Source organism: Melanaphis sacchari, unplaced genomic scaffold (assembly GCF_002803265.2).
Source record: "Melanaphis sacchari strain LSU unplaced genomic scaffold, SCAv2.0 Contig79_pilon_pilon, whole genome shotgun sequence".
Lineage (NCBI taxonomy): Eukaryota > Metazoa > Arthropoda > Insecta > Hemiptera > Aphididae > Melanaphis > Melanaphis sacchari.
Window position 1 is genome coordinate 1 of NW_020271559.1, and position 17087 is coordinate 17087.

The window sequence follows — 17087 nt, forward strand, 5'->3', positions numbered from 1 at the left end:
GGTTCTTGCACTGCCTCATCTGCCTGCCGCTAGGGGTCATCCTCTATATCCTCGGTTTTGTATATATGATGGTTTCAGGGATATCATGCAGTATGTTCAATAATTGCCTGAAGTTGAGCAGATTATGAGACATTTTTTAATTGGATATATTGATCATTATTGGTTTTTCCAGGTTGGTTCAGAGTTAATCAGCGTTTTTGCAGAAGATTATCGTACGAACAACTACTTAGAATCATTTCATTCAACACTACTTTCGCAAATGGGACGACACCTTAATACATTGGATTTCCTCCGTGAGTCAGAAAGTCTGATGTGTTTTTTATGTTATATCTTTGTCCTAAATGTTTGTTATTATATGTGTTGTGATTTATATGTTCAATAATATTTAAGAGTAAGTAAATTTGTATGTTTTTTAATTTAAGTTAAAAACAATTGATGTTTTATTTATTATATTGTTGATAACATTTTTTAAAGCATGCTTCTGTGTACTATTGTAGTTGTTTAATTTTATTTGTAATGCCTACACTAAGATCAACAGTTTTATATATTTTTAGCTTGTGTTCAACTTATTTAAATAATTATAATATATTTTTTATATTACACCATACTATTCTATAATTAGATTTTTGTTGTAAATAAATAATGATTTGTGTATGTAATTAGGAATTAAAAATTTTATATAATAAGACTATAATTTCACTGTATGAAACAACTAAAATGTATAACCCAGGACATTTCAAATTAGTAGTGTCCTAGAAAGTCTGCTGTATGACAAACTTAACCTATAATCTATTTTTGATTAATTTACCTTGGGTTCAACGTTTGTTCAATTTAATATTTTGTTTGAATTTAAATAATGTGTCTATTTTTATTGGTGACTTGTGTACAATTTATTATTTGTTATATTCAATTGCTATCCATTAGTAATCATTAATCAGCCATGTTTTGTTTTAGGTAAATTAACTTACATTGAAAATCAGTTTTCAGTGGAGTTCAATCAAGTACAGAATAATCTCAGGGTAAATGGTTAAAATACTAAACTTGTTTTAATTAATTAAAAATATAATGTAAATTATTCAATTTATTAGGTCAGAGATGGCATATCAAGATCCGAACGAGCTAATGCCACTCATATAATATCCCAATATGTACAGTGCCTTAATCAAAAACACGGCCTCTTGATGTTTTTGAGCAACACCGGTCATCATATTTGATGGATATGTTGAAAGAGAAATTGGACCTTATGCGCAACCATGAACAACCAGTTCTCCTATAATATTTGTCTTTTTTTTGTGTATTTAAAATTTTTTCTCATGTATAATATTATGTTGAATGTTCAACTTTAATTTTTTTGTATGTATTAAATGTATTAAATTATGTTTGTATATATATAGTGGGGGATTGTCCTACTATACCCGACGTATGAGCCTCGCAAGACAATTCAATTTTACTTATCTAGTTTTCATAATAAACACATATGGTGTAACAGTAACCTCTTATGTTCAAGTTTTTAATTCACATTATTAATATCACAACTCAACATTTTTCATTATACTTTGTTTTATTTTTCATGTTAAATAAATATAAGGTTAAAAGTTTAAATTAATATTAATTTTTAATTGTTACTTAAATATTATAGTACCGATGTTCCTAATAACTAGGGCTATGAGTTAAATACACTAAAAACCTTAAAAAATCCAATATAAAATGCCAAAAATTATAGTATAAAATACACTTAAAATAGTATTTAATTTAATTTTTATATTATAAGAATGATGTTATTGGATATTGTACATATTTTAATACATAACATTTTACATGTATACAAATTGATTTAATAATACCATTAAAAAATGATTGAATTTTGTATAATGCTATTCATCTGAAGCATTTTTTAAATTTTTTTTATGTATTTATTTTGTATGAATTTAATTAAAAATGCTGGAAAATGAACCTAAATATGTCCTAAATGTGTCCTAAAAAATTAAAAACGTCAAAAAAATGCAAAATAAAAGTTTCATGAATGGATTTGTGTTGTTACATAATTCAAATTATATACTTGCAAAGCTATGTTTCATTATCACAGAAAAAAAATGCACTTTCCTACAAATTTGCAGCCCTACTAATAATGTTAACTAAAGATATATACCAGGTTACACGAACAAACACTAAATATTTAATTGTAATTATTCTTTAAACTTGTTTCAGTAGTCTTTTTTAAAATTAATTTAATATTAATTTTCTGTATAATTTAGTGGTGGTGTGCTAGATGAGTTGGTATCATTATCTCCTACAATACCATAAATAACATCTCAGTACCTATAATCTATTTAATTGTAATATCACAGAATTAGTCTCATGATAATTTTTTTTTTTATAAAATAAGCTTCTCAAAATTTTTAGCTGGCTAGTGGCAGAGCTGAGCAAGATACCTCAAACAAAGTATCTAAATACAAGATACTTTATATATTTATTAATATTTATTTATTTATTTATTCGTTTACATGAGGTAGGTACAATAAATATATATATATATATATTTATAAATTAACAATATTTAAATTTAAGTAAATTACATATAGTATTAAAGTAAAAATAATTAATATCCCTTCCACGTTTCAAAATATATTCCTGTTACCCCTTTTTAGATTCTGAACGGAGTGATGAATGTATTGATTTTACAATGATGTGTGGTTTTTTTTTTTTTGTCTGTGTACAGCATAAGTAGTCAAAACATTAAACAATGATTCAATTTCAAATTTCGGGGGTGGTTTCCGATGGCAAAGTGAATATCCTTGGTGCAATATAGAGGTAAAAAGTAAACATTTTACAACGTTTTTCAAAAAAATTGAGAAAAACAAAAAAAAAAAAATGACGGAAAAACGGGAATTTTTACGCAAAACCAGTTTTCGACCAAATCGATTTTTTTATATGGTTGTAATTCAAAAACTAATCACTGTAAATACTTGAAATTTTCACCAAATGTTTATGTTAGTGTTATCTATATACAGTTAAATTTTCAAAAATTTTTGACTTTTTTTGAGTTATTTATAGACCACTGAAATTATTGATTTTTATGAGAATTTTTTTCGAAGTGTCGATAAAAAAATGTTGGATGACCAAAATATTTTGAAAATTTAATACAAGGTTCCTTATGAGTTGTTCTTGTTATAGCTAAAAAAAATTAAAAATCATTGATCACAATTTTTTTTTTATAAATGTTTATAGTTCAAATATTTACGAAATCTATCGAAATCGCGAAAATTTGTAAGTAATTTTAAAGTTGAAAAATCATTAAATTTTTTGTGTTTATTACTAAGGATTAAAAATACTACACTATGTTTTCCTTCAAGTAGCTATAGTAAAAACTCGAAGCATTATTATAGGAAAAATTTTAAGTGCGTTTGAATTTTAAATTCTTACGAAATAACGTAACGATAACGATTTTAAATATTTGTTAATATTAAAAAAGTATAAGTCGTAGATACTTGAACAATTTACCAGTTATTTAGATTGGCATTTTCTTTACATGATTTAATTTTCAAAATATTTTGACTTTTTTTGAGCGATTTATAGACAACTGAAATTTACAATTTTTCTGAAAATTTTTTTTTGAAGTGTCGATAAAATTTCCTATGGTTTCCACAGGCCCGGCGGCCCGTTGCCTTTGGGCTTCCGGCAGGCATTTGAACACAAAATCGTGACGCTGCGATGTCACGTTCTGGATGGTTTCTTCAGTACCGCCCACGAGCTCGTTGTCAACCTGTACCGCAAACCGCGTCCTCACCACAAACGGCCATTTTCGAAAACTGGCGCGATGCACGGTCAACCGGTCAAATTTTTCGGAGCCCTCTGACCGTTTATAGTATTGAAACGAAAATAAACTCAAACTGTATTTCGCGAAACAGCACTTTTTTGTTCATACATTTGTATCGTATCTTAGTACCTTTTACAAACGAGAATTTTATCCGTCCGTATAGATTGTGTGACGGACTCGACACTCAAGCGGTAAACTTTATTTTATATATCTACTAGTTGAATTAAATAGGTAGGCACTTTACAGCGTTCTTCAAGTATGGCAATTTGAACGGACGAGAGACTTTCATTGTTGGACTGTTAAATCATGTGAAGATTATAATAATCGAAAATTTTAATTCCCTGCCAATAATATTGTATAATGTCAACACGACTAATACCTACCTTCTTGGTTCTCTGGTATACGCGAACATTCACACACATACAAGTGTAGACAGGCAGTAGGCATTTAATTAATAGGTTTTAGTTAATTTTTAAGAATTATTATGTTCAATAAATTCAATGGAGGTATTCAGTTATATTGGTAATTTTAGATCTCGATTGGGAATTATCGTTGTTATCGCGAGTTCCATTTGATTATTTGGTAGGTATCAACTATTATTAAATTACATTTTGTCTCTTCGTATTGCAATATTTCATTTTGTTCAGAAGTTTCACTTGATATTATATGGCAAATGCGCAATTACCTTTTAAACTAGTAACCGTCGATTGTATTTGTATAGTTTAAATAATTTATTTTAAAGCTCTAATTACGTTTAATTTTGTTATTTAATTGCATTTTACACCGACGATGTCTAAATTATAGTTATTAAAATTGTATAATTTAAGGTGTTTTGTAAGATTTTGTGTGATGCTTGAATGTGAAGATTCAGTGATTATACATCCTTAATAATACCAATGAAATCATAAAATAATATTTTTTGAAATATTGATTCAGGTTACTAATAAACTAAAGATAATTATCAAGAATCTATACTTATTATTGACTGTACCTACTCAATGAACAAATGACTGCTCCAGAAGAAGATAATTCTTATTCAAAGTTGTCTATTGAGGAACGATGTGTACATAAAGTAATATTTTGCTTTATTTGTATTAAATAAATTATATTTCTTGCGTTGATACAATATAATAATTAATTATAAAAAAAAATTGTAATTAATAAGTTTGTATTGTATAGTATACATATTAATAACTTATGATGCTGGTATTTTCACATAATAAATATTACAATTTAAAGTTTCATTATCATCACTAATTGAATACCTATTTATATTATTAATAACTGGTACTATAATTTTATTATACTAATATGTACTTATCTATGTTTATTTTTTAGTTATGGAAAGCCAGGATAAATGGTTATGAAGAAGCTATTAAATTGTTCAGACAATTGGATGAAAAAGATCATGAATGGAACAAATTTACTGATATAATTAAGAAGTTTGTTGTTGACAGCAATGCGATTGCACAGGAAAAAGGTCTTGAAGCCACATTGGCCTTTGTTGAAAACTGTGCTACTGCTGGACGGTTAGTTGTATAAACCTAGCTTTTATTTTAAATATTACATATTATGTTGTGTATACATTTTACTTATAGGACGGCTGGAGATGTCATGACTGGATTAATAACAAAATGTTATGGTGCACCAAAATTAAAAACTAAAGATATTGCTTTACAAATAACATTGATGTTTATTGAAATTGAGAAGCAAGATGTGGTTATAGAAGAATTAGTTAAAGGACTGGACCATAAATTTCCTAAAATTGTTTCAACTTGTATTAAAGCTGCAACTCAAGCCATTAAGTAAGTACCAACATTTCATTGTAATAAAAAACAAAGAAAATTTGAAAAATTAAAAAAATTAAAATTTTTAACTTTTAAAAATTACATTTTTATTATAAAAATTAATGTTAATTTTAAATTTTAAAAGATATTATATTTATTAAATATTTAGTAACTTCAAGATTTATTATTAAATTTGTTTTGTTTTTGTATTTACTGTAGACAATACGGATCAAAAGTTATAAACATTAAACCATTACTGAAAAAATTACAACTAATACTTGAAGATAGGGATAAAAGTGTTAGAGATGAAGCAAAGTTGTTGACAATTGAAATTTATTCTTGGATTGGGCCTACACTGGTTAAAGCTTCTTTATCAAATCTAAAACCTTTACAAGTAGAAATACCTAGTTGTCTGCTTAAATTTTAAATGATTAATCAAGATAATTAACATTTAAATTAGATTCAAGAGTTAGAGAATGAATTTGAAAGAGTTAGTTGTGAGAAGCCACGGCCAACACGGTTCTTACATTCACAAAAAAAGCAAGCTGCTAAAATGGTTGAAGAAGAGGCTTCTAATGAAGGTAAATTTAATAATAAGTAAATTGATGCTTATAAATTTAATGTATAAAATATTAAACACTCAATAATAATAGGTGTGATGTTTGAGGAAGGCACTGATGAAGTTGATGATATTGAAGAGAATATTGAACCAGTAAATATACTTTCCCAGCTTAATAAAGATTTTTATGAAAAGCTTGAAGCAAAAAAATGGCAAGAACGTAAAGAAGCAATAGATATGTTGGAAGGAATATTATCCAAAGCTCTAAAAATAGAAAACGGAGAGTATGGAGATTTAGTGAGAGCTTTAAAGAAAGTAAAAAATTATATATTATTTTAATTTTAAATCCTTGCATAATTTTTAGATTAAAATTGAAGTATACTTAATTAATTTTTAACTGTTTTTTTTTTTTAGATAATTGTAAAAGATTCAAATGTTGTAATAGTTGGAATTGCTGTCAAATGTATGGCTTTATTAGCTTATGGATTAAAACAACAATTTGAAACTTATGCTTCTGCTTGTATTCCAGCATTGCTAGAGAAATTTAAGGAAAAAAAACAAAATATTGTATTACCGCTAAGAGATGCCGTGGATGCAATATATTTAAGTGTATTACTAGCATTTAAAATATTTAATAATAGCAATTATTAGATTATACCATTAAAATAATTAATCATTATTTCAGATGACACTTGAATCTATTCACGAAGATATTTTAGCAGCAATTGACAATAAAAATCCATCGGTAAAAGCTGAATCAATTTCATTTTTAACTCGATGTTTCACAAAATGTACACCAACCATTTTAAATAAAAAGTTATTGAAAATTTTTTGTACAACATTAATTAAAACATTAAATGAATCAGGTAAATTATTATTAAATTCTATTAATAATATAATAAATTTGAAATGCTTCACATGTAATTTTTTTAAATTTTATCTTTGTATTCATAATTTTTGGCTTTAATAAACTTAATTTATAACACTTTTAAGAGGACCGCGTGTATGGTCTCAATTTTTCCTTTACAATTGTACAACAGCAATAATATATGTTGAGGAGAATCAATTTTGTGTTGTTAGCTTGCTTATATAAATATGATATACTTAGATAATATTTTTACCTTTAAGTTTGATTGTAGTTTAGTTTATTGTAATTCAAAGCTAATAACAAAAACATTGTTCTGCTAAATTCAAATGTACCATTATGTACATTTGTAAGAAAGATACAACATATGTAGGTTCAGTGTCCTATTTTAAGTGGAAATTGGAAATTATTATGAATAATAAATGATAATTGATAAAAAATAATGGTAGTCTTGATACTTTTTATTTTAGTAATCAAAATAAGTGATGTATATCATATAAAAATTAATGGCTTTGATAATCAAAATATAACACTTTAAAATTTAATATTGATTGATATTGTTATTTTTTAAATAGATCCAATTGTTCGAGATAATTCTGCTGAAGCTCTTGGTACTGCATGGAAAGTTGTATCAGAAAAAAATATTGTATCTTTCTTGATCAATGTCGATGCTATAAAACTTTCTAAAGTACTTAAATAGATTCTATATGACTACATCTAATAAATGTATGATTATTATGTGTAATTATGTTTTATAGATTAAAGAAGCAGCAGAAAAGGCTATTATTATTGCAAAACAATCGACTACTATAAAAGAATCTTTTTCAAAATCTAGTATTGTTTCAACTAATAATTTAGAAAGAAAAGCAATTGCGACAACTAATAAAAGTACTACTTTAAAAAGAAATCCTGCAGCAATAAACATTAAAATTGCCAAAAGTGGTAAAGCCAAAAATCTTTCTGGTACATTTTGCTGCTTACTTATCTGCAATATATTAATGTTTTAATATTACTAACATTTTGTGAATTGTTAGGCGTTTGTAAAGCATTATCATCAAATAGTCATTTATCAATTGATAGTGAAAAAGAAATCAATGACGATGAGTTGGAAAATTTAGCTTTAACGTTCTTGTCTCCAGAAATTTTAAATGGCATGATTGATCCCAATTGGAAAACTCGTTTATCTAAAGTTCAAGAATTTTCTCAAGTATGTGTTAATTTTTAGTGTTATTTTGGTTTTATATTATAATGTATTCAACAGTTAATTTAATTGTTGCAGATAATTGATGAATTAGGGTCGTCAGCTGTTAGCAGTCAAGTATTAATAAAATTGTTAGTCAAGAAACCAGGTATTAAGGACAATAATGTACAGATTCAAAAATTAAGACTTGAATGTTTAAAAAAAGTTATCGAAAAGTTTTCTATAACCAGGTATATTTGTATTGCTTAAAGTTTTTTATCCATGTCAATGGTGTACTTATTTATAATTAAATGTTTTTAATAGTGACATGGAGTATTGTATAAAAGATGTTTCTTCTCTATTGGGTGATACCAAAAATGGTAATTTAGCTAGTGAATTATTGAGTGTCATTGCTGATGCAACTAGTCTGGACTTGGTCTCTAATATTGTATTAAAATTTGCATTTTCTTTTCAAAAAAATCCAAAAGTTCAGATCGATGCCCTCAACTGGCTTTCAGGTGCAATCTTAGAGTTTGGATTTGAGTAAGTTTACTATTTGATTTTTAATTTTATGACTGACAATCAAATGCAAATATTGTTTATTTATATTATAGTATTACACCTAAATATGTAATAGAATACGTAAAAAAAGGCATCATAGCTTCTAACCCTCAAGTAAGGGTAGCTGTTATTTCTCTTTTGGGTGTTATGTATCTTTATGTGGGACCTCAACTAAATTTGTTTTTTGAAAATGAAAAACCTACTTTATTGCAACAAATAAAAGCAGAATTTGAAAAGGTATAATTAATTTTGTTACAATATTTATTACTTACATTATTATACTCATATTTCAATAATATTTAATAGCGTCAAGATGAAGTCGCTCCAAAACCAATACGTGGAAAAATAATTAAAGGATCTACTGAATCATCAAGTGATGATGAAAAGCCTGATAATGAAGTTAACGTACGAGATTTTGTACCTAGAGTAGACATAACACCTTTAATAACTGATACTCTGATAAATGAATTTTCAGATAGAGATTGGAAAGTAAATAGTATTTAAATAAGTATTTTTTAAATATAAAATACAATTTTGATTTCATTAAATTCATTTATAAATAGGTTCGTTCTAACGCCTTACTTAAATTGAAAAATATTATTACTGAAGCCAAATTCATAACTAATAAATTGGGTGAAGTAAGGGAAGCTTTGCAAGATAGGTTTGCATTTTTATATTAATACTTTAAACAGTAAGAAATATTATTATTAATTGATTGTTTAATTACCAACTCCTAACTAGGATAAGTGATTCAAATGCTCGCCTTGGTTCAAATGCCATCAATCTAGTAGAATTAATAACTAAAGCCATGGGATCATCTTTTAAAGTCTATATAAAGGGTTATTTACCTGGAATATTAAATGCACTAGGTGATTCAAAGGTTAGAATATAGTATGATAAATTATATATTTAAATACTTAGTTAGAAGTATATTTAAATTAATGCATCATCTATTTAGATATTCAAATCTCAAAGTGCTCGTCAATGTATGAATACTTTTGGAGATATATGTGGGTATCGAGAATTTTTTGGAGGTGATATATTATTGGATGCCTTTAAAAATAATTCAGTAACACTACGATCAGAACTATGGACTTGGCTTGCAGAAAAATTGCCAATTAGTATGATTTTAAGTACCGTTGAATGTTTATATTTGTTTAATTTTTATTATTTTCACTTAGTTCCTATGAAGTCAATTCCAGCTGATGAGTTAAAATGTTTACTTCCTTTGTTATACACAAGTTTTGAAGATAAAAATGCTTGTATTCGTTGTGCTTCTGAAAAATCTGTTTTAGGATTTATGATGCATTTAGGTTATGCTTCTATGTATGGTGCTTGTGAAAAATTAAAGGTATAATTTATAAATAAATAATATACTTGAATTAAAAATAATAGAATTTATTCTGGTAGCCGATGTCAGTCAAGTTGTGCAGAGAGAAATTGGATAATGAAAGACCGAACTTACCAGTTGAAAAGCCTAAAGTTATAAAATCTTGTGTTTCCACAAGTACTTTGATAAAATCAAAAGGTTCAAAAAAACTTGCATCTAAATCTGTTACTAAGGCAAACAAGGTATTAGTTTATATATTAGTAATTAACTACTTCATTTGCCTGTATAATAAATTACTGTAAAAAGTATAACTTAAATATTTTTATAAGAGTAATGACTAATGAGTAATTAATTTTTGATTTTGTTGTCCTATTTTAAAATCAGATAAATAGTAAGGTCATTATTTGACTTGCTAGGTTATATACTGCGTATATAAACTAAAACAGACATGATTAAATCTTAGCTCTTATATTTATTTGTTATTACTTTTATTTTTTCAATAAAGGAAAATATAATTTCCCACGCACATGTGGCAACTGGGAAAAAGAAAGAAGAAGTAGATAATAAATCATTGTTTCAACAAAATAACTTAAAACATCAACGTGATATCGATGAACATAAATTAAAAGTATGTACTTGTGTAAGTTTATATTAAATCGTAAAAATATGGAGATTAGTTATTTTTATAACTAAATATGAAGTAAATAATCATGGTAAATGTTTATTTTTAGTTTTTTGTTATGGTTCTTATTGTACTAAGCTGTATACATTTTAAACATAAATTATACATTAATAATAACAATAACAATAAAAATAACTAGGTTGGTATTATTATTAGAATACTAACTTATTACATTTTTTTGATGCATGTAGTTTTTAAAATGGAATTTTGTTACTCCACGAGAAGAATTTGTTGAACAACTTCGAGAACAAATGTTAACAGCAGGTGTTAACAAGGTGTTAATTACAAACATGTTTCATTCAGATTTCAGGTATCATCTCAAAGCAATAGAGTCTCTTTCAGAGGTATTATAAAAATAAATAAATTTTTTTGAATTACATAGCTATTGAGTACTAAATTAATTTCTTATTTTATAATTAGGACTTTAATACAGCAGATAATAATTATTTACCATTAATTAGTAATCTTGACTTAATTTTGAAATGGATAACCTTAAGGTTTTTTGATACTAACCCATCAGTTCTATTAAAAGGTCTTGAATATTTACAACATATATTTAATATTCTTATAGCCCAAAAGTATATTCTTCATGATACTGAAGCATCTAGTTTTGTGCCATATTTAATAAAAAAAGTGAGTAAAATCAATATCTAATTATAAAATATTATATTTTATAATATATTTCTTTTATTTACAATACAGTTGGGCGATCCAAAGGACATAGTAAGAAATACTGTACGAGGTATATTAAAACAAATTGCATTTGTATTTCCAAATTCAAAAATATTTCAATATATTATGGAAGGAATAAAATCAAAAAACTCAAGACAGCGTTCAGGTAACTGTTATCAATTAATATTTTTATTTAAATATAAATTTCTTGAACCATTATATTATTATTAAATTGAGTACTTCTAAGAAAGATATCAAGTTAAAAATCAATTTATAAGTATTTTTTTAGCAATAAACGAAAATCAAATTTTATTCAACACAGTTTATTAACAAATTAATTAATGTTTTTGAATTTAAACAAAAATGTTCTAATTAAATATTTATGTTATAGTTTTGTTATAAATAATAAATATAAAGAAGTTAAAATTGTTTGGAAATATATTATGTACATTTAGAATGTTTGGAACATTTAACATCCATGGTAGAAGATTATGGTACTTCAGTTTTTCAACCTAGTATCGCAGTGGCTTGTAAAGAAATTGCTAAAAGCATCGGAGATAGGGATAATGCTGTCCGTACTGCAGCACTCAATTGTTTTGTTGCTGCATTCTTTTTGCATGGAGAAGCTCTTTTCAATTTTGTTGGACATGTAAAAATATATTTTTTTATTGCTTTATACTTATGTGATTAACATAATAAATATTAATATTTGATAGAATATGTAAATAAATTATCACTTTTTAAACAGATTTCTGAAAAAGATATGGGTCTTTTGAAGGAACGATTAAAAAGAGCTTCAAAAAATCGAGTTGTACCTGTTGCCACCATTCAACCAACTATGAAAATTGTTTTACCTCCTGTTAAACATGTATCTGACATGGAAAAAGGTGTTATTGATGGTACTTTGGACTGTGAAGAAAATAATGCTTTATTCAATGTTTCACAAGAATCTAATTACGAACAAAATCCCCCAAAAAATGAAAATAATTCACTTACTAATTCTGGAAATTCATCATGCACATCAGAAACTATTCCTACTACTATAGAATATTCACCCACATCAGAAATAGAATTCAGGTGATAAAAATATTTTTAGCACGACCCATTGATTTTATATTTCTATATATTATTAGATGTACATTTTATAGCTCATAATTTTTATATACTTAAAAATATATTCATTGTAATATAATTCAAAAACATATGAAGGAGATTCAACTAGATAAATGAATTAAAATTTAAAATGTTTTTGAGTAAAGAAAGTTAGCATTTATTACTAAATATGTTTTATGATATATTTGTATTGCTATTATAGACTTTTATTTTACTATTAGTAGCATGGTAGGTTGAATTAATTTTTATCAAAAACATTACATTATAGGTTTATTAATATTTAATTATTATAGTATTATATATTTATAGTATATTTTGTTATTGTCATTAGTTCACGAGTCAATTAACTGTAAATTGGTTTGAATAGCTTAAAAATATTTAAAACAAACTTACTCAAACCTGTATTCTTTGTCAAAATTTTAACGAAAAACATTCATAAAAAAATTGTGCCTGTGTACTTTAAATATAAAATTTCTAAAAAAAATAACTTGCATAATCTTATATTAAAATTTTAAGTTTTTAATCAAAAATATAAAAAAATAAATAAATAAATTTTAACCTAACCTAATTGCCAACAAGACAATAAGTAACTTAAATTAAGTCTAAATACCTAACAATTTTCATTGAATGATAATTGAAGTAACAATAAAATGTTTCAAATTTCTATGATGATTAACATTTTTTGAATTATAGCAAAAGAATTTAAATTATTGTTTATCAATATTTTCATTATATTGTTCTATTATATGTATTAGGTCTTGAACTGCTGGTTTGTCATAAAATAAAAAATAATAAAAAAATATATATATATTTATTTTAGAACATCTAACAATGAAATCACTCATGAAATTCGAGTGACCCGTACTCGTTTTGCTTTAGATGAAAAATTTATCCAGGAATTGGATTCAGAAGTGATTGAAACACCAAAATTAGTATTAAAACCATATAACTGGACTTCAGATGATGACGAAATAAACTTTGGAAAAATATTTCAAGATAAATCTCAGTGTGTGTTTAAATATTTTATAACATTCAATTTAGATAAACGATTATTTTATGCTTAGATGTTTATTTTCTGATGGGTTGTCATCATCAAAAACATGTCTAAATGTGAACCCATATAGTACTGCAACTGTTGTCAAATGTAAAAATCCACCAGTTTCAATTGATCCTATTACACAATTGATAAATCAAGTAACATTGATGGATTTTAAAATACCAAAAGTTACATTAACAAAGCTCAATAAAATGTTGATGATACCTGATGTAAGAGCATTATGTTTAGTATTTTTTATTGATTTTTCATGCATTTATTTATTACAGACAAGATCAAAGCTTTTAAAAGATGGAAAAGTTTTATCACTTTTTAATGGCATCATTAGACAGTTTGATATAATATCTGAAAATATTGACATTGTCAGATATAAGAACATATTCCATTTATGTTTGAATGTAAGTACTATTCAGCATTGTATTACCTAGCAGTTATAGATCTTTGACTTTTGAGTATTATATTTTAAATAATAAAATTAATTGAAGTTAGTAAAAATGTCTTATACAACATAATTATCAAACTTTTAAAAAGTACATTACAATCATTTAAATGTAACTATTATAAACATAAAATCTTGTTTTGTTTTTTAATTTAATATTCAAAACAAACAATATTAGTTAAAATAAATTAAGTTTATTGTAGATTAGGATTAATCTAATCAAAATTGATACATTTTTATCATTATTTATCTTGTAGAATCGCCATTTTGGTTATTATAAGAAAATCTAAAGCTTATATACTTATTAATAAATACAATGAGGTAGAGTGTGAAAACATAATACCTGTTTAAAATATTTAAAGCTAGGTTCACAGTATAATAAAAATAATTATAGATTTGCTATGTAAGGAAAATTTTTTTTACCATTCAATCCAATGATTGGTTTGACGATCAAATTTTTCAATGATTTTTAAACTAATGAAACTATTAATATTGCTAATTATTTATATTTTTTAAATGTTTGATAACTATATTTATTATTTTCTTTTTAGCTGTGTAAATACCAAGAATTTATGTTAATATTAACTGAACAAATTGTGCATGACTTGCTTTTAAAACTGTTGTATCTTCTATCTATGAAGGAACTTGAGGAAAGGTCAGACATCAAAATGTTTTGGCAATGTGTAAACAGTCTTATTATGAAAATTCTTGATCTATGTTCTCATACAACAGTCACATGGTAAGAATTTTATATGAGAATAATTCTTAAAATAAATCGTACTAAATTAATTGTGTGTATTATAAATTCAGTGCTATTTTGACCATACTTCATAACACGGTTAAAAATCCTCAAAACTCAACAGCCCATTTTAAGGATTTAACAATGAAATGTATATGGAAATGTACAAAAGATTTTGAAAAGTGGGACGATGACCTATGTTATGAGTTAGTGTTAGAGCGTGTACACAATTTCTTGAAAGTAATTTTTACAATTATGTCTTAAAAAAAATGTGTAATATATTTAAATTCTTGAATTCTTCTGTTTTTTAAAATTAGGATATTGATTTAAAATATTGGAAAAAACAACCATGTGATATTCCTATGAGAACATGTAAAACTGTTTTATATACAATGGTGAAAGTACGCAACGATAGAGTATTGGAGAGTTTGGCCAATTTAAAATTATCTAAAGATTCTATGATGGTTGATTATATACTGAAAGCATTAAAAGTAAAAATAATAAATTAATCATTGTTAATCAGATAATTACAATTTGACATGTATTATTAGCATTTGAATAATACATCAGAAAGAAATATTGATAAATATAGAACACCACACGATGAATTAGCCGATATATTCAAATTGATGGGACAACATGAAATGATGGATGAGGTGAGTCCATGAAATTTAGTTGTATTTTAGAAGTGAAATAATCTCAGAGTAGACAATAAAGGATTATTAATTAGTAATAATGTCAAAAAAATTAACTTTATAATTATATTATAAACAATGATTGTTGTTTTTGGGTACTTTATTCGGTATTCTGCTAACAAAAAATATAAAAAAAATCCTGTTTGTTTGTAGGCCGTACAGCAGTTATACAAATTCAAAATAAAGTATCCAGATGTAGACATAGAGCCTCATATTTCTAAGACGACAAAATATTTTCAAGATTGCATTCACCGTCGACTATCAGCAATCGAAAACAATAATTCAAAAAGGTGTTCAGTCGAACATGATGGTACAGTACTTAATCTTTTGCATACTCACGTCCAGTTTAAATTGTTGCTTAAGTGTATCGGTTTTTATTATTTAGGAATCTGTGACAATTTCAAGCCACTTTTGCTGCAAAAATCTAAGTCTGCTGGTGCTAGTGAAGCTGATGATTTCATGAAACGGTTGGAAACTTTAAGAATGAAAGCATCAGTAGCCTATGGTGTATTGAACGGAAAACGTAATAAAAACAATCTAATGGATCAAAATGTTTAGTCTCGGTCCAAATTGTTTTTCCTTCAGAATAAACTTTAATTCCATTTATAGTTATTAATTGGCATTGTTCTCAAGCAAATGGTCCAGTATTGCAGAGTCTTAACACAATTCCATTAACACTGAAAACCTATGGAGTATGGACGCTTTTAGTTTGTTTAGTTTTGTATATTCTTTTTATCACTGTTTTGTGTAATTTTAATTGATTATTAGCGTTTGTATGCGTTGTATACATTTTTTTTGCTCTATGAATGAAGAATTTGATTGTTGCCAATAATAAGTAATTTTATTTTATATTTTTTAGTAAATTTTAACAAAAATAATTTTTTAAATTTTACAGATAACATAGTATATTTACATTTTTACACTATAGCCATTATTATTAATCATCGATTACAATATTATTTATACATATTCATTTTTATTTTAAATTATTAAAATTGATTTAAACAAACAAAAGATTTTGTTTTTTACTTGCAATATAAAACATAGTTTATTGTTGACACTGGTATTTTACACTTGAGAAGTTGATATTTTTTATTTGTTTTTGATACACTTTTCGGGATTTTTTTTTTCATTCCTGTGTGGAATACCAGAGTTTGCTCATGAGCCAATAAAAAATCATTACATTGTTTTGGGAAAAAATGCATTATTGCTGATTGCTAGAATATAGATATGGATAATGGATAATATTATAAGTTATAATTGGATTACAAAGAAAATAGATTTTTAATGATGTAAATATCTTGATACAAATATTTTGTTTTTATTTATTTAGAGAAATGTTTCAAACGTGTAAATATTTGTTAAAATTTTCAAATCTAGAATTGTCATTGAAAACATATTTTAGTTTTCTAAGATAACTACAAGTCAGTTACCTATGGATTGGAAAATAATCGATTGAACATTTTTTTCATACACGCACACACACATACTCATCAATAAAAACAAGTTCAAATAAGTCAACAACATTGTATAATAATGATTTATTTAAAAGTAATAATAATAATAATAATAATAATATAATAACTTATATTAT

General features: G+C 25.5%; 2 protein-coding genes across 5 annotated transcripts; both read left to right on the forward strand.

The window, feature by feature from the left end:
• The first annotated feature begins 9 nt into the window (after positions 1 to 9).
• On the forward strand, positions 10 to 1553 carry LOC112601533. 3 transcript variants are annotated; one of them, XM_025349218.1, is made up of 4 exons: positions 10 to 112; positions 173 to 293; positions 955 to 1019; positions 1089 to 1553. In XM_025349218.1, the coding sequence occupies exons 2-4, from the start codon at positions 260 to 262 to the stop codon at positions 1212 to 1214; spliced, it is 225 nt and encodes a 74-aa protein (XP_025205003.1). In that variant the 5' UTR covers positions 10 to 112; positions 173 to 259; the 3' UTR covers positions 1215 to 1553. The 3 variants fall into 3 exon arrangements, with proteins under 3 accessions (XP_025205003.1, XP_025205002.1, XP_025205004.1); XM_025349219.1 differs by having other exon boundaries at positions 24 to 90; XM_025349217.1 differs by having other exon boundaries at positions 10 to 293.
• A 2273-nt stretch (positions 1554 to 3826) lies between these two features.
• Positions 3827 to 16342, forward strand: LOC112601506 (protein mini spindles-like). Of its 2 annotated transcripts, XM_025349167.1 has the most exons (37): positions 3827 to 4008; positions 4754 to 4889; positions 5156 to 5346; positions 5416 to 5622; positions 5824 to 5998; positions 6065 to 6185; positions 6258 to 6478; positions 6578 to 6772; positions 6849 to 7029; positions 7604 to 7716; positions 7787 to 7991; positions 8063 to 8235; positions 8308 to 8459; positions 8533 to 8751; positions 8823 to 9006; positions 9076 to 9258; positions 9333 to 9430; positions 9511 to 9649; positions 9728 to 9890; positions 9951 to 10120; positions 10180 to 10341; positions 10605 to 10727; positions 10973 to 11125; positions 11202 to 11414; positions 11484 to 11619; positions 11909 to 12102; positions 12202 to 12530; positions 13387 to 13572; positions 13631 to 13832; positions 13890 to 14018; positions 14611 to 14798; positions 14870 to 15038; positions 15116 to 15289; positions 15350 to 15454; positions 15647 to 15803; positions 15879 to 16016; positions 16103 to 16342. In XM_025349167.1, the coding sequence occupies exons 2-37, from the start codon at positions 4824 to 4826 to the stop codon at positions 16252 to 16254; spliced, it is 6066 nt and encodes a 2021-aa protein (XP_025204952.1). In that variant the 5' UTR covers positions 3827 to 4008; positions 4754 to 4823; the 3' UTR covers positions 16255 to 16342. The 2 variants fall into 2 exon arrangements, with proteins under 2 accessions (XP_025204952.1, XP_025204951.1); XM_025349166.1 differs by lacking the exon at positions 3827 to 4008 and having other exon boundaries at positions 4653 to 4889.
• The last annotated feature ends 745 nt before the right edge of the window (positions 16343 to 17087 follow it).